This window comes from Gymnogyps californianus, chromosome 8 (genome assembly GCF_018139145.2).
Source record: "Gymnogyps californianus isolate 813 chromosome 8, ASM1813914v2, whole genome shotgun sequence".
In the NCBI taxonomy this organism is placed as follows: Eukaryota; Metazoa; Chordata; class Aves; order Accipitriformes; family Cathartidae; genus Gymnogyps; species Gymnogyps californianus.
In genome coordinates, this window is record NC_059478.1 from 15,435,588 (window position 1) to 15,454,285 (window position 18,698).

The 18,698-nt window shown below is 40.8% G+C and overlaps 1 protein-coding gene across 2 annotated transcripts in view; it reads left to right on the top strand.

Annotated features, from left to right (window-relative positions):
- The first annotated feature begins 3,316 nt into the window (after positions 1 to 3,316).
- The window catches only part of PLPPR5 (phospholipid phosphatase related 5), a 43,943-nt gene continuing 28,561 nt past the window's right edge, over positions 3,317 to 18,698 (top strand). For both annotated transcript variants that reach the window (XM_050901033.1, XM_050901032.1), the window contains exon 1: positions 3,317 to 3,579. In XM_050901033.1, coding sequence (XP_050756990.1) covers positions 3,349 to 3,579 — 231 coding nt within the window. In that variant the 5' untranslated portion in view covers positions 3,317 to 3,348. The remainder of the gene's footprint in view (positions 3,580 to 18,698) is intronic.

Sequence of the window (18,698 nt, forward strand, 5' to 3'; positions counted from 1 at the left end):
CAACAGTCAACTTCTATGAAGAGAACAGTAGCAAGCATCAAGTGCATGTATGTTTTTTAACTGCTGCAGGTCAGACAGAAGCTAATCCAGATTTTAACTTAACTTTATCAGTTGCAAGAAACGAAACCTTTCAGACTTGTTCTAAGGAAAAAAAATTCTTCAAAATGGGAGAAGAGGAAGAAGGGGCTGAGAAAGGATGACAGTGCCAGAGCAGGCCTTACCTGTATAAAAATAAATACACAGTTCATCATTGTTTTCAGAAACAGTCACAAGTTTACAGAGCTTTCAAAGAAAAAAATCTTTGAAATTTTTATATACCTTCTGCTTTAAAGTTTTTTGGCATCTGGTCATCTACTCTGCAGTTGAGCCCCTTGCTATTCAGTAAGGTGACCTGACTACTTTTCTCACCGAATGATCTTTACTCTAAAAACTGGAGGTTGGAGAAAGGGAATAATTAATTCCCTTAATTCCTCAGTGAAGCATCAAATTGACAATCAATCAATTTGCCTATGTAGCACCATTTTTTTTGAATGAAAAACAGAGCCTGACATTTTCATGTTTTAGTTTTTTTCATCAGTGTCCTGAGTTGACTCAGATCACTCTGAGCTGACTCTGAGTTGACTATCAATGAAGCTGACTTTAAAACTCCTCATTGACTTAAATCCTGTATTCTCTGGTTTGTAACTCCATTGAATGGCCAGTCCACCTGTAGTATTTGAAGCATGGGCACTAGATTGAGCCAAATAATACAAGTAAATATTGTATCTAATAGATTTATTCCAGCCTGTTGCATGCCATGTTTTTAAATGATTGGAAGCTAAATATTAGAGCCTAAATAGTGTCACTGTTGTAGAGTAAGAGAAAAGCATAAAGACAAACTCTCTTCATTGTAACGCCCCTTAATAATTTCTTTAATAGCCTTATGCTTAATTTAATGGCAGCCAATATGTACGTGCTAGCATTTGGGTATCAGCAGAAAAGACCAAGCACTCAGGATACAGATGTATTCCTGTACCACCAGAAATGTTATTAATTTTGTTTAGCCTTAACGAGAGAAGGCCAAGGGCATTTCTTACTATTGTTTACATCTACCTCATGGTGGGGGGTAGAGAAGGCAGAGTCAGATTCTTCTCTCCAGGTTCCCAGTGACAGGAGAAGAGGCAGCAGGGCCAGGATGGAACACAGAAAATTCTAGCTTCTAAGGAAATAATATAAATTCTTATAAGGAAAAAATGTTTTACATGTCAGTGGCACGGGTTGTCTAGAGTTGTTGTGGAATCTCCATCCTTCGAGATACTTGACAGTTGACTGGACTGAGCAACCTGATCTAATGGGACCTGTGTTGAGCAGGTGGTTGGACTATGTGACCTATGGAGATTCTTTCCAGAATCTATGATCCAAAATCCTTCAGAGATTTTGATAGTAGATTCAAAAAAGTTTTGTAAAAACAGGACTTTTTATGTCCTCTAATTCCTATATGCAATAGCTCCATTGGTATATCTATAAATAGAAGTTGGCTGGTAAAATGCAGGCGTATTTTATTAGCTGATTACTGGAAAAAGGTTGGTTTCCCCCAATGCCAATTTTTGAAAGAAATATGCCACCAGTGTTTCTCTGGGGCATCCACTCAAACAGAACTGAAGAGCTGAGTCTAGTGCTCATTGTGGTCCTGCTATTGACTTTGGTCTTTGGATCAGGCCTTAGAACCTAACAATGGGGGTATTTGTATGCAATCTCCAGGATGAAATTAAGATTTTTATGTGTATGGTAATGGATTTTTATGTGTATGGTAATGGATATTGGACTGCGCTAAAGAAATGGGGAAAATAAACTGTGCTAGGCAGAATTCACCACAAGATGTCTCATGTCTCACTACCTATTTTTCACAAAGGTAGGGAGCTATCCAGCTAAGTCTGGTGAGTGCAATGAGAATGACATGATTGAGATTCTTCTGGGGAGTATGTTAAGAACACAGAAAAATAGACTGGGATGTGGAATCCAGGCATGAAGGAGTGTGTTCTTCAAGGGCTGATTAAAAATAAATGCGCGGAGACTAACATCACTGAATATGAACAATATTTTCTTTTCTCCAGAAAGGGGAGGAAAATGAACAGTTAAAGCCAAAGTACAACACTAGAAAAATGATTACACATTATAAAACAGGGCGATCAAATCTCACTTGTTATTTCTAACAGCCTTTACTAAGTAAGCCAAGTGGAATATTTAAGGCTAAGGTGTCCCTTTAAAGAGTGTTTCCTGGCCATATAACATTTTGGGGTGGAGGGAGTACCTTTAAGTAACTTCTTGTCTTTTTATCTGTTGGCTTTGGGAATCCAGACTAGAGCCTTCACACGGGTGAATCTGTACAAGCGCTGGGCACAGTCATCTATTCTTAAGTGTATCTGTATGCGCTATATATGTATTTTTAAGGGGAACTCTTTTGTGTTCATAGATGTATGATTTCTCCCAGCACTTGAGCAGACTCTCCTCTTACTCTGGGACGTTACTTGGGCGAGGATAGCTTCCTGTCCAGCTACCTATTTTCTTTATAGCTGTTAAACGAAAGCTTTAAACGTTAATTGCTTTAATAGCTATCCATATACAAAAGAGTATGTATGTCCATTTTGAGGCCTTTACCACCTCGGCAAATAGCGGCGACCCGTTTGCCTGCCCAGGCACGTCCGAGTTGTGGTTGCTGGCGGTGCCGGGGCCGCCGCCGGGCCCCGCAGTGCCGACCGCCCGGCGCTTCCCAGCGGCTCCGTGCGGGGGCGGGGCGGGACGGGGCGGCGGGCAGCTCCGGGAGCTCCCCTGCCTGTGCGCGCCCGTCATACAGGTGTGTGTGTCGGGGTAGAGAGAGGGACCCGCCGTACCCCCCGCCCCACCGGAGGCAGGGGGGAAGCGGGGAGGGTTCACTTACTAATCACGGTCGCGGGGCCGTGCCGTGGGAGCCATCCCAGGGCCGGGGAGCTTTCAGATTGGCCTTCGCCGCCGGTGCGGAGCCGCCCCCCGCCGCCCCCTCCCTCCTCCCCGCCCGGGCCGGGGTCCAGCGCGGCTGCTGCTCCCCGGGCGGGGCGGGGCGAAGCCGCCCCCTCTCGCCGCCGCGCTCCGCCCGCCCGCTGCACGAGCCGGCGCCCGCGCTGGAGCCGGCGCCGGTGCCCGTACCGGAGCGGCGGGCCGGGGCCCCGCCTGCCCAGCCCTGCCCTGCCCTGCCCTCGCTCCCCGCCCTGCGGGCCTGACCGCGCTGCTGGCCGCCGCCGAGCCGCCTCCGCCCGCGGTGGATGCCCCCGGGGAGCGGGCGGAGCGCGCCGCCGGGGAGGGGGGCTGCCGCGGCCGCCGGAGCCCACGTACATGCGAGTGCCCTCTCCGCTCACCAGCATGCTTTACTTCCAGATGGTGATCATGGCAGGGACCGTGATGCTGGCTTATTATTTCGAGTACACGGACACCTTCACGGTCAACGTGCAAGGCTTCTTCTGCTACGAGGGCGCGTACCGAAAGCCCTACCCGGGCCCGGAGGACCGCAGCGCCGTGCCCCCGGTGCTCCTCTACTCGCTGACCGCAGGCGTGCCCGTGCTGGTGGTAAGCAGGGGCTGCCCGCGCCCCCACGCTGGCAACTTGTTGGGCTGGACCGGACCGGGCCGGGCCTCGCCGCGGGCCCCGGTCGGAGCGGTGCCGCCGGCGGGGTGGCCCTGGGGTGGGCCCGGCGGACGGGGACCCTCCGTGCTCCCGGCGCTGCGGGGCTGCAGCCCGGCCCCGGGGGCCTCGGCGGGCAGCGCTGCCGGGCCCGGCCCCAGCCCCTGCCCCAGCCCCAGCCGCTGCCCACCCCGCGCCTCTGAAGTTTATTTTTAGCACCGATTTATGTAACTGCCAGTGCCTGTATTGCCAGCCCCGTTCGACTCTTTTTGGTAAAAATAATCTTTTATTTTTCGAAACGTGTGTCGGTTGCAGGTAGATGGGCTGCCTGAGGGGAAACCCGCTTGTTAGCAACCACTTACTAATATTTCACCCGGTACTAATTAGAAAACCCCTCTGTCAGTTTATTTTTTTTGAAAGTAAACTGATATGTGCAAGGAACAGGGAGCAGTTCTGTTTGATTTAGTTGTCTCCATATGTCACAGTTACTGATGTGTGTGCAAACTAAACCTGTGTGTCTCTAATTGAACATGATCTTCTGTCAATCAGGTTTAAATAGGTGTATCTAAAATGAGATTTATTTCGTTGATTTTCTTTGGGTTTTCGGGAAAACATCTAAGAGGGAAAAGCAGTGAGATGTCTTCTCTTCAAGTTGTGGAATGTACTATTGGTGTTGTCAGATAACAAGGGCATTAACATCATTTAATAATCCCTGACCATACTGTGGAGCAAAGACTGAGAGGGAATGAGATGGGAGTATCTAACCATCGGGGATGGATTATACATAGACTCACCAGGTGCATGCACAGTTACACGTACAGAAACTCCTTGTAAAGAGTTTATTTCAATCAGCTGTAAGCATTAGAATAAAAAAAAAATTACAATAAGAAGAGGCCTCTTAAGATAGTAGTTATAAATTTCACAGATTAATTCCTTTTCAGGAAAATATGAAAAATATGAGAAGAGAAAGCTTCATCAAGGTGATACTATGGTAATCCCAGACACAATTCCCTTCTGCATCTGTTGGTCTCAGATGGTATCCAACATAAACCTCATGGTCAGGCTCAGCGTTAGTATTTGAGACTTTGTTCTTTTTTTCTAGGGATTGAGCTACATCACTTGGCAAAAATGTTATGTACCCTTTTGGTTTTGTTTTCCTTTTTATTTTAACATCGATTAGTTGACCATTTTATTTACCTGTTTGTTTGCTCTTTTGAACACCCAAATGCCATTGAGATTTTAAAGGTGGGTTGTTTTTTTCAGGTTTTTTTTGTTGGTGATGATTTTCTGTTGTTTGCATGTGATGTTTGTTTTGCTTTTAATTCTATTTCTTTTGTTTGGCTCAGGAAGTTATAAAGATTATGTCAGATATTCATGATGAGCATCTCTTTTTCCTAATATGTGTCAGCAGAATGGATTGGTAGTTTCCGTTTATTTCCTGGGTGCTAGATGATTACGTCAGAGAAATCACCATGACATTTTAGGTTGGCTGTCTTGTAATTAGCCTTGCTAAAAAGCTAATAATAGAATTTAATGATATTTAACTGTGCTTCCTCTCCCAGTCACCAGTCTCTTGGGCAAATGACATGCATCGGGAGGTCAGGGAATGAAAAACCACATTGCAGGTGCCTGTGTTGCACTTTTTTTTTTTTTTTTTAAATTTTATTTTATTAAATGGAGAATTCAGCCCCTGGGAATCTTATGACTTCAACAGCATTAAGTCTAATCAGTAACATTATTAAATAAAGGCAACATATTTCAGGCTTCAGACAGAATTCTGTTCTGATTCTCCTTGGGTAATCCTCCTGGACTTGGTGTTTACATGGGACAGCTCTTGCTCAGTTGTTCAGGATATAGACATTGCCTTTGCTTCTTCTTTTTATTGGAAGAAATGGTGAAAGTAATATTTCTTCACCAAAGCAACTTGTGTGCTTTTAGCAGTAGCTGAACTTCCTTCCCAAGACTTCAGAAACAAATTAGATTCTCTTCTATTTCATTTGTTTCTCGTCTATGATAGTTTGAACATAATGTTTTGTGTAATTTTTTTTTCTATACATGAAAAATAAAAATGAATCATGTAACAAAGCCATATTTCTGCCTGTAAAGGTATAAATGTAGACCAGTGAAGGAAATGGATTTCTATGAATGAAATTTTTTTTTTTTTTTCCAAAATCACTATTGTCATGGAATATAGTTTATTAAATACTATTGGAGCCATAGAGTGCTTCAAGGTAACTCAGGTTCTTTTAATGTGACTCAATCAATGGCTCCACTGCATTGAGTTTTACTGAAGTTGCTCTAAAATCAGAGAATAAATGAGTTTTCCAGTGACTTTCTTCTTTCCACATGCCTGCTATTAAAAAACTGAAAAAGTAAAGTACCAGTAGCTGGATCTGTCTTGATGAGCATCTCATCAGCAATGGGTCTCTTGCTGCTGTGAGGCTGTCACATGGCTGCTCATCCAAAACTCCTGTGCCATACCAGAGCGGCAGTAGCAGACCCCAGTGTCAAGCCATGCAGTAGAGCTGAGTGTCTGGTCACAGGGCAGCAACATGCATGTGCTGAGATGTAAATAATGAGCTGGGTCATTTGACAGGGATGTACCTGTGAGCACTATGTTAATCCTGGAAGCTTTCAGGTTAGTCTTTAAAATGCTACTTCCTGCTTATACATTCCTGCAGCCCTAGTGCAGCATTGCTGCGACGCTTCCATTCCTGAGTCCATCTGCTTCCCCATTCTGTCTGCCCCCATGCCATCCAAGGACAGATGGAGCTGGCTGTCAGGTCACAGGTCCTCAGGAGTCTGATCTGGGAAATGGAGTCCCGGGGCAGAAGCAGAGACTGCTTGCTCTATTGTAATGCTTGACTTGCAGGTGCTCTGGTATGAGAAAGGGAGACTGTGACTGAAGGAAGGGGGTTTTGTGCTTTGCACTTGGGACTTACTGGGTTTGCATATGTACAGTCTTTGGTCAAGTATTTACAAAATATTAACCAATTATTTGGTCAGCTCTGAAGCGGTCAGGCAGTTGGACTAGATGATCATTGTAGGTCCCTTCCAACTGAACTATCCTATTCTACAATATCTCCTGGGTCATGTAGGAGCTAGTAAGAAGTCAAATTGTTGTGCTATTCACTTCAACAGTAATCAATTTATTGTCCGCTAATAGACAAATCTGCTTGAAGTCCCAGCGACTTCAGAGTTGCGCAGAGAAGTTGTGGATGCCCCCTCACTGGAACTGTTCAAGGCCAGGTTGGATGGGGCTTTGAGCAACCTGATCTAGTGGTAGGTGTCCCTCTGCGTGGCAGGAGACATGGAACTAGATGATATTTAAGGTCCCTTCCAACCCAAACCATTCTATGATTCGTAGGTGTAACAGCAATTGTAGGAAACCTGTAGAGGAATCCAGCAGCCGTTCTGTAGGATGAGAAGAGCTTCTTCCTTTCCCTTTTTCCAGTTGGTTTCCCAGCTTTTATGCGGGTTCCATGAAATGAAGCAGGATACATTACAACATTGGTTTTCTGTGTTCTATGGGTTATCTCTAAAGGGTGTATGCATTGTTGCGTATCTGTTAAATCTGTAGTTTATGAGTTCTTCCACTGGCGAATTTTGAGGGCCCAAATGTTTGGGTTTGTTTTGTTTTTAAAAAAAGGCTGAAAACAACTGCAGCTTAACATATAACAAAATATATGGTCCATTCCAATGTTAGACTATTATTTGTGGAAGGTCTCCTAAGTCATACCTTTAGGCACAGGTAAAGTAATGCCTTGAGTAGTGGATGTGTTTGCATAAGGAGCATTAGGCAGACTAACAGTAAAATGTTCTGCAAAATGTAGATGAGGTTGAAATTGTAACCGGAAGAATGTAAAAGCCCTAAGTATGAGATTCTGTGATGGAAGAATGAGACTCCTGCAGAGACAGGGCCCTTGTGGGCTCCCTTCCTCCTGTTTGTCCTTGTGACTCAGGGTTGAAAGAGTACTGGCGGCTCTGCGCTTCCCATCCTTTTACTGTCCGTAGCACTAATCTCCAGAAATCTCTGATATATTGAGGAATTCTCAATACACTTTTTCTTTTTTTTTTTTTTAAATTTTTATCTTTAAGTCAAACGTGAAGGTGACAAGAAATACGCTCTTGATTTGATTCTATTCCAATATGTAATAAGCATAAAAGTGCTAGCTGAGAGCTCAGTGCTATTTAAGCCATTTCCCAAAGTGCCAGTTCTTGCTCAGTGGGCTGGTTGCTTTTTTAGACTTGTTATGACAGATGTAGCTTGGGAAATACACGTCAGTCTAATCCTTTAGCTTCCAGTAGAAATGATTTGTAGAGCTGTGAGGCTAGTTTCTCATGTTTTCAGAATCTATAGAGTGATCAGTTCTGCATTATTTCTTTCTGGTAGTCTTAATAATTTTGACCTCTCTAAAATACTATTAACTGTGCTCAAGGATTCTTTTAATGAGTCCACGCACTAATATGGATTACTTAAACTGTCAAAACTGTTTAAGCAATAATTGGTGTAAAACTCAATGTATTGGACCTAAGATGTACGTTGACTGTTGTATAAAAGCCAGGAGGAGATAATGACACACTTTCATTAAGATGTGTAAACAGTTCTATTATGCAAATGTTGTTTGTTTTTATTTCCAAGTAACAAGCGAATGATTACAGTACTTATTCATAAAATATACTGTTCTGTTTGCCTAGATGGATTCCTAGCATATTCATATTTTCTCCGTAAACCAATTAAAGACTAATTTGTTTTAGGATAATCCTCTTAATATCATAATTGAAAAAAAAATCTGCCATTCAGACATGAAGTATGGTACTATTTTTTTAGTAGACTGGATGAATCTTTAAATTGGCACATCCCAAACAAGGAATGGATGTAAAAAAATGGGCATTTTGCCTTCAGCTTAGCTTTAGTCAGTAACTTTCTCCTTTCTGATCATTTGAGGAAGGAATTTTGAAACCTGCCAAAAAAGACTGTAAAGTGAGAGATGCAACATTGTTGTTCATGTATCGAATTTATTGTACCCTGATGCTTTAAGAAAAACTAAGATCATTCTGTGAATAATGAGAAAGAGAAGCTACCTTTTGAAGGACCAGCACAGATTTCAAAAGTCTCTCTTTCTTCTTCAGTGTCTTTGCTGATTTCTTAATAGTTCTAGGTCTGAGCTGCTCAAGAGTAGTTGAAGGATATGCAGAGACCTGAAGGAGATGCACCGCTTGTTCACAGCACATAGATCTAGCTGATGTGATTGGGCGTGCTCCTATCTCACTCGTGCTTTTTGAACCTGCTAGTCCCTGTTTTCCTTCTGGCACCTATGATTCCGTGTGCTGTGGCATCAGGGACTGATTGGATTTTATTGGGCTGAGTTTTCAAAATGCTCTTGTCAGAGTAGCTTTTAGTTAACCTGTAGTTCACTGAAACTACTCTACTCTGATGTAACTTAGTACTGTACATGAAAAAGGGTACTGGATTGTGATCCATTTCTGGGACATCAAAATATTCTGTTATCTGTTATAACTTAAGGAAAAACACAATCTAGAATTAAAGATCTGAAAAAGAAATATTTCTAGAAATGTCCTCAGTGAATTTGCTGTGCCAGGAATCTGTAAATTTATCTCATACATGAGAACCCTAGATGTTTTTCATTCCTGACCTTAGTCAGAAAAAAGCACTACCTTCACAAATGTTTCTTCCATCTACTTTAGGCTGATTATTTTTCTACTTCATGGCTGGTCCCAAGTTGCTTTAGCTTCTATGGACACTTTGATACTGTTGGAAAAAACTAAAGCACAGGGGCAGAATCGAACAGACTTTTCTCCTGCTCTACTACTCAAAGTAGAAGGGGCATCTATGCATCCTGAAGGAGACTAAGCTGTTTTGTCACTTCTGCCAGAAAGAAATCAAGGAAACTTGATAAATAATGCAAGGATGCACAGTTGCCAGCAGCCCTGTGTTACAGGGCAAAAAATTCTAAGAATATGTAGTGAGGTATTCAAGTGTTCATTTTCATGTACATCTTTTAGAGCAAGTTAGAGGAATCACCCAGCAAAGTGTTCAGTCTGTCCTGGTGCTCTTTTTCGGGAGCAATAAGCTTTTTTGCTAGGTAGGTAGCTGCCATATTTGAACATCTCCCAATGCTGTTTTTGAAATGACAATGGTAATGCAACAGAAGATTAGAATTGTACATCCAGATTCGTATGAATTGGGTAGACTAAGCCTCTGAAATCAAATAGAAATGGTTTTACTTGTATGAGAAACTCTCTTTAGCTTCTTGATATATGACCTATTTCAATAATCCTGGAATATCTTTGATTAGCTAAAGCTTATTTATGTGTCCTTTTCTTGTTGGCACATTTGACAGCTGTTAAGACTTTACATGAAGAAGAAATTGCCAGAATACTTCGTTTACTCTGTGATCATGTTGTTCTTGAAGAGCCCATTTGGTCTCTGTCTTCATAGTTCTGTTTCAACGTATGTGCATGGTGGCAACCTCTTTTCCTTGATAGTTTTCTTCTTCCATTCTCACATTGGGGGGGGGGGAAAGACATGTAAAACTTGCTGCCTTTTTTTTTTTTTTTTTTAATGTGCAAACACTGGGGATTTCAGAAAGCCACTTTTTTGGAAGGGCGAACTGCCAGCAGGAGTTGTTAAAGCTAAGGGACGATTTATGTCGTGCTCTTCCTTTTTGAAGGGATAATTGCATTGCAACTTTATGTAAGAATAAAAAATAAATCACACTGTTAAGGTCTGCAGTAACTTTGTGTACCAGATGTCAGTATTGGCCTGTTGGGACACATAGCAAGACAAATACATAGTTTGGTAGTCTGATGCTGTTTTTATTCCAGCATAAAACCACTAATCCAACAGAGCTGTAACCAGGAGAAACAATAAAAGATTCAGAACCATTGTGGGTTTTCTTGGGAATTATTCTTTATCTATCTGTCTTCCTCTTGTGCTGTGATGGCTTACTTAACGTGAACAGTGCCTGCAGAAGTTATGTTTGTACTTCCAATTGAATGTATAATTTCTGCTGTGCTTGCTATGCATGCTGTTTACAAACACTAACAATATTGAGGCCATATGCTTCATCCCTTGATGGGCTCTCTGGAAGTAAAGTGGCAAGCAGATGTGAACGAGGCGGACAGGGTTCTGTTTGCAACAGCTGAATGCCTGCTTGTCCTATAAATGATGCACTTATGTTTAAGTGAGAAATTGTTAATCCAACTAATCCTGCACGATTAGGGAATTTGTATGCATTGTTTATAATCTAAAATAGTAGGCTTGAAGTAATAATCAGTTTCTCAACCAAACAATTCTTGCTCATTGTACATCATACAGGATTGAGGAGATGGGTGTCCATATGATACATAATAAATGACAGCCAAAGTAGAATTGTAAGTAGCTTTAGCTGTGTTTTTCAGCCTTAAAAGCAGTGTGATGTTTAAAAAGCTTTACAATCCTCTTGCAGCATCTCTCAGATACATTGAAGTGAGTGATGGCCCAGCTTTCATCATAAATGGTTCTTATTTAGCTGAGGTGTGGTACCTCATAGATCGCAAATAAAAAGCCTAGCACATCTCCAGCACTTAGAAAACATGTACATGTGACATGCTGTTTTAATGAGGAATATCCATTGTAAACATGCTAGTCCTTAATATTCATGCATAGTACAGTGAACATGGTATTGGAGAGGGACTAGGAAAGAAAAATTTATAGCACTTGCTTTCTCTGATCAGCAACCTGGCTTTGCTAAGATCATTTTTATTCATCTGCAGGTCGGAATATATTTATTTTCAATGTAAAGCACTAAGAAATCTGCAGTAGAAAAATTACTGTATATAGTAAGATGTTTTTTATCTACTATTAATCTAATAAATTGTTCAGTACCACTTCAAAATTGACTCTCAATCCTGGATGGCATTTCCTGGGCTATGAGGCACCATAAAAAAACCCACTGGTTATACTGGGTGAAAACTCAGTAGGCTGTGGATTCCACTTCTGCTTACCATTCTGGACAACATACACTGTTACCTGTAATTTTGCATGTGTTGTATAAATGTATCATAATTATCCATTGTATAATTATTACACATTATATATTTATATGAAAAATTCATTAACCTTATATACTTATTAATGTACAACCAATTATAAATGCAATATAGCTATGGTTTAAGGGCTTTCTTCTTTACAAATAGTATTTTTCCTTCTCTGCAGATATTACTTCTTGCCTCTCACCCATGTAGGTTTAAGGAGTATGTATGAAGGCACTCATTCCTAAACTAGAGGGTTTTGTCTTCTAAATAATAATAATAAAAAAAAGCTATCAAGAACAGAAGTCAGCCCAACAGTATCCTGCTGTTCTGATCTTTTTTTCTTTCTCTACATAACGTTTTGAAACACCCGTTGTTTTAGGCTAGTAGGTTTCATGCTGTCTCTAAAAGGGATCTGAATCATACTTTTTTTTTTGTCATTCAAACTCTGACTAATATTATGAGGACTTTCTTTGGTCAATTTGTAATTTGCCTCTTTATAAATCAAGTATTAAATATTAGAATCGGTAATTGGAACTCAGCTTCCCAGTATAGTTATTTTGGGTAGTAATAGGGATTTCTGTGACCTGTCCGTAGCAATTTAGGGCTCAGACATGACCGAATTAATTCTGCTTAAAGATTTGTTAATCACAGGTCAGCTGAGCTGCAGTAACCAACCATGTGCAACTTGCAGCCTGTGGGGAGCACGAGGTGAAGTACTTGAGCTTGACCTGCTTTAATTAAGACTTAGGCCAATATACGTTACCTTTTTGGATTTTACAGAGTGGGTGCACAGACTGTCCAAAACATGGCTCTGCTGACAAGTGGGGACCTCATACAGTCAAACTACTTCTGACTGATGTCTGAAGTCTGACCTCCCCATTCGCAGAAGTGCATGGCTCTGTGCATACGTTCATCTCTATGCAGAACGTGTGGATATGCCTGAGTTTCAGCATATACTTACTAGTAGTTTGATCATACTTGCATAGGTTGAGCTTGGTGTCCAGGGCCTCTCCACTGCTCAGTTTCTGCCTCTCCTGTTCCTATGGGGGGTGTCCTTGGACCTGTTGGGGTGTATCTGGGCTCTGCCATGAGGCCAGGCTTGAGGCTGCTGCCATCATGCATTCAAACTGCACAGACATGAGTATGAGCATCCGAGAGGCCCGAGAGAGGAATGAGGAGCTTATGCTGCATTGTACTGTAGGCCACGAGCATGCTCACGTGAATGGTGGTGAGGACAGTCCGGCTGTTATGATGGTCCTCTTTGCCGAGTACTCACGCTTGACTGAAGTCAGCGCTTCAGTCAGTCACAGGGACTCTTTCCAGAGCATTTAGCAAAGGCAGATGAGATTTGTAGGCAGACTGACCTTGGGGTATGTAAGTAGTTCACAGACATCTGCAGCTGGCAGAATGAATGTACGGAGCTGGGTTGTGAGCTCTACCAGGCTTTGCCTTGATAAAGGGGTCTGGCCACCCAAGCAGGATGTACATTTAGCCTTTACTGCCTAACTGTCAAGTGGTAATTGTGAAACTAGGCTTCTCTGTAAAGCACTAGGAGATTTGTGCATGAAAATAATTATACAAGAGCTAGGTATGTACTAATTGTTAATTAATTATCTTGGTATTGGTGGGGTTTAATCACATGCTTCAGTGCTACTTGAAATAGTAAGGCTTTCCTGAGATGAAATAGTGTATGTGAATGAGTGTGGTGCTGATAGAATCTTTTTATGGGACCACATTCATTTTAAGAGTCAGTATTGCAGTTTTACTCAGTATTTCTTGTGTTTATGAATTGATTGTGATTGTTCTGTGATTAGAAGTAGAAGGAAATCAATCATAAAGCAGAGACTATTTCTTTAAAGAATTCAATATATTTACATATGTGTGTATGCACAATGTGCTGCCAGAAAATAGTCATGTTTACATGGCTGATTTGTATCTATAGTTTAGTTCACATGTGTTTTTAACCTTGAATGCCAATGGCAAAAAAGTAATGCCTGAAAGAATTAGTTCACCACACCAGAATACCTAAAAAGGTTATCATATCACCGAATGTGTGAAAGCACCTTTCAACACAGCATACTTTGAACTCTTCTTTCTAACACTAACTTAAGTTGCTCAAATAATGAGAGATTACATCCAACACTGATTAAAAACACAGTATATGGTCATAATTTACATAACAATTATGTATTTTATCTAAGAGCCCTTTATTGTCTTCGCAGAGAAGACCAACTGCCAGCTTTTATAAAGTCTGCCTTGAAGACAGCCAATGTCAAAGCTTCACAAGATCTAAAATTATTTTAAATAGATTCATTCATCCTTAAAACACTCCTCTCACCACTTGAGCTTTTTTGAAGATACTTGATAAAGCCAGCAACATGTTTACTATTATTTTACAGTTCTATGCAAAGGAGGTGATCCTTGTTAAGGTAAACCATTATGCCCTATTTTATGAGTGGAAGGAGATACAGTCACATGTTGAAGAAGAGTAGCTGGGCTTACTTTGGCCTATAGACTTTGCAATTAGTTTTCAGAATACCATTGCATGCCTAAAAGAGCTGTTTTTATGCTCTGCTGTCTTCACAGCAAAGTATACAATCTCCCCTCTGTCTCGTAGGCATTTCCTGTACTAGGAATTTTTTGCTAAAATTTCCCACTCTTGCTGCTGCTGTTTCAGCTCATTGGCTGCTGTGCTAATGAGGGCACTTGGGACTTCCTCTTAATTCAAGCACTGCATTGTGTAAACTCCTAAACAGGGTCAGACAACATAGTGTTGCCAGCTGCACATCTGCAGCCATCTGGATTTGTGGCAGGAGCAGTAAAATAGACATTGTGTAGCAGAGTTGAAAGAGTGACAAGAGTGGTGCAAATCATATTTGCAGAAAACCATAAAGTAAATGCCCCATATTTGATCTACAGGAGAGACAGAATCATTATTGAAATGGTCTTTCTACATGTATATGTATCAAATAAAGACAAATGGGATATGCTACTGCTGTGCAATGTTCTGTGAAAAAGCTTGCTGGCTAATTCACTACCATTGCGTTGTTAAGAGGTAAGTAATTATTAAAACTTCTGATGCTCATAAACAGTTCTCTGCTTCCACTTCTATGCCTTCATTAAGATTCTGTTTCTAATAAACATCACTTCAGTGTATTAATGTGTTATAATAACATTCTTAAGGAGAAATAATTGCACACTGTGAAATTACAGCTTTCAAGTCTGAGGAAAGAGATGCAGGTGAATGGTCACATATTGTTTTGTATCCGGGCTTACTACTTGTTTGGGGCGTGTCTGGAAGAGGGACTTCTGATGCCTTTTTCTTTCTGATCCTTTCTCACTGACCAGCGTCTCTAGTGACCATTCCGGGAATAACATCATGGGTCTGCCTGAAGTCAGTGAAGCTTCAGAAGTTAACTTTGGTAGAGCCATGGTTTCATTCGCTTTGACGGTGTCACTCAAGTGTCAATACAAGTTGCAGTCTCTACTTTTCTTTGAAAGCTTTTATTTGGTCATTTGTTTCCTAGCTTTCACAGGCACTAGAAATGTGGATTAATACTGTCAGCGTTTGTTACTCAGTAGTTTTACTGTTGGTTTTATGCTGAATGTACATATTACGCACAAGTTACCCCGATGTGAGACAGCTCAGAATAAAGTCATAGTTCTAGATCAGATGCTTCCCATGCAATGGCTTTTAAAGTGTTTTTAACTCATTTTTAATGACACCTGGATCCTTTGCAGTAATGCTCACAATGTGGAGACTTTAAAGTATTATATAAGAAGAATGACTTTAAGGTAATATGCTCAGGAGTGGACATTACAGTTTTGGACTTTTCTTTCTAATTTATCTGACCTGTTAAAGCTCTTTCCCAAATATTTAGTACTACTCCCCTGTAAAATTGGCTTGGCTTCCTAGTTCTGTTTTATTATCTTCTTGGGATGGCATTCATAGCTAAGATCCAGTTCCCCACTTTGGCTGAAGTATTGCTCTTAATCTAGAGTGCCATAGGTTTTCCTGACTAATCCAGCCCCTGTTGAATTTAGTGGGGATGTGTTACCTTGGATTTCAACTGGAAAAAGATAATAACCTTAATGTATTTGGTGGCTTGGCAATTATACTGTAGCCTAAGATAATTGTAAAGGAAGAGATGCTTATACAGAGGCCATTAAAATAGGAGTGGAGCTAGTTATGTGCTTTCAAAGAAAGCTATTTAATTGTGAAGATAATGTTTAATAAAAAATTGTAGAATTGTTTTATTGAGCTGTCTACTTAAATTTATCATTATGAATCAAATACTAATTGACAGTAACAAACATAAGTAAAAAACAATTACGTGTGTATGTTTTGCAGACACACATATTTTGCCACAAAAATCCAGAAAACAATTTTTGTGGAATCTTATAGGTATTAATCATATGTGCAGCCTGTTTTTCTCATAGTTACATTAAAACACAGGGTGCTTATACTGGTACAGTGTTTGGTCCTTCAGTTTCAGTTGTTTGACGATGGCATTTCAGTGAAAGTGACTTTCCTTGAACTGATCTCAGGAATAATGTATCTGCAAAATGTGGCTGGCCTGGAGTAGAAGTGAGATAGAAGTAAGACAGTGTGAAAAGCAGGAAATTCAAATATTCTCCTTCTTCTGAGAACAGTTGGCTCCAGTCATATACTGACTGTAAAACCACTACTTTGTGACCAGAATCTTTAAGAGATGCCTTTTATGTGATCAGTTTTTATTCAAACAGGGATGAAAGACCGTTTATGTTGAATTTTGCAATTGAATGTTCATCCTGGGTAGAAAAGTGCAGTTGTGTACATCACCTAAGGTTTAAAGCATAAAGTAACATTGCTGTTGAAAATGATCGTTGATATGGGTATCATAAGCGTTGGTGTTGCGCTTATCAAGCAATAATGTTTTCAATATGCACAGAAGGGCTAAGAAACCAATCTCCCTCAACAGACAGAACAAAGTACTGTTTTCTTGGACAGGCAAGAAACAAAGGGGTTTACCAAGGCCAGGCCATAAGGAACCACAGTCCTTTTCACATGTCACTTGAAGTCCAATAGAAGACTTCCTTGATACGGTTGACTGCAGAGCTGAACATGCTGTATGGAATTAATCTTCTAATAGGGAAGATAAATGGTAGGGCTTTGAACATTTTGTTTTTCCTTTGCTAATATTGTGGTATTTTAAAGGTTGAAGCTAAGCACCTGAAAAAAGAAAAATTTTGATGTAAAGTTCTTTTTCAAAATCCCTAATGAAATAATGATATGCAACAACAACCCTTTTCAAGTATCACTCGGAGATCCGGAGACTAAAAGTAGTTGATCTCTGGTCATATTACAGCCCATCTTCCTAATGAGGTGTGTTTGTAGAGTGAAGTGTGGAGCTTGGGAAATGGATAATGGCATCCTCGTTTTTTTAAAAAGAAAATGAGAACAACTTAAAACCTGTATGAATTCCCTATTATAAGAAACTTATCTGGAATATTTCAGCCTGAAGTAACTTTACCTTTTGTAATGTGAATTGGTGCTTTTAGAAGGCCATTTTGAATTAATTCTTTTCTCTTCCCCTCACCATTTTCAGATCAAAATTACTTTTTTTTTGAGATGTTGAGAATTTTCTCTAGATTAATATTTTTTTCTAGCTTTTGGGTGTTATTTTTTAAAAATTAGAAAAGCTCAGTACATGGGCAAGAGTTCTCACCGAAGTTTGTTGTCTACTACCTCTTGGGATGTGTTCACCAAGAATACTTGTCTCAGTATTGTGAAACTGTGCCAGCAGTTAGATAGTTTTGGAGCCAGGTGCCAAACACTTATTTGGCCCCCAGACTGCCATGTTAGCATTACTGAGCTTGTTTTCCTAGTGTCCTGGCCATTTCTAATCCCCTGGAGAACTGCGGTGCAGAGCAGCTGGATACTCTTCATCTCACAGCAATATAAAAGGTTTAGTGGACATGAGTAGGGGATGTAATGCCAAGCGCAGTGGGTAAAGTGGACTGAATGCGGAGCGAATGTTCCTGTCAAGGCGGAGCCCGGCAGGGCAGGTGCACCCCATGGGGCTGCTTGCTCCCCCCTCCGCTTCTGTCACAGAGCATCAAACGCAGGGCCTGCTGTCACGTGCCAAGTCTCACCCTCTGGCCCTCTGTGGTGATGGCACAAGGCCCTTCTCTTAGTTACACTCAGAATAGTGGGGTCCTGGTAACTGTTTCTCAAAATGATCTTTTACGTAACCGAACTTTGCTCTGGCATCATGTGATTCCAGCCCTGGTGACAGTGTGCTGCTGTGCAGAGGCTTTGCCTGTTGGATAACGCAGGCATGCTCTAGAGGAGATGCCATTTGCATACACGATCAATTGCTCAGTTAGGAAAAAAAAGAAAAAAAAGAGGGGGGGGGGGGAAAAGGACGCTTTTAGAGACACTGTACTTAAAAATATTTCTTTTTTTTTTGTCGTATGGTAATGAATGAAGATAATTCAGTGAATGATGAAGTTGTCCGTGTCTCTGTGATTATGTGCTCATGGGGTTCACTTGAAGCTCCATGATTATAAATACTAGGTAATTATGTGCCTCTTGCTTTCAAATAGCAATAAAGTCTTCATGAAGTGAGCAACCTTTACCATTGTTACGTACTGACTATGTGTACAATGTATTACAAAAAGGAGTAAAGAATATTTGTCCCTGTCAGAAGTAACATTAGTGTTTGGTAGCATATAGCCATACTCTGCGCTACAGAGAAATAAGTAAAGCAGATAATATTTGACTATTAGGTATATAATCTTATACTGCTATTTTTCTTTTGTAAATGGCCACGACCAAACATATACCAAGACCTCTTAAAACGTTGATATTTTTCTCAAAAAATGGAGAGTACATATTTTTAAAACAAAATCTATTGGAAAAAAAGGCTGAGTATTTTTTTCCACATCTTTCTCTAGAAAAGGAATTTTCTTTTCATATCTTTTCTCCAGACCTTCAGAAGCTGCTATGCAGTATGGTCCTATATCTCCATGCAGAATGCAAG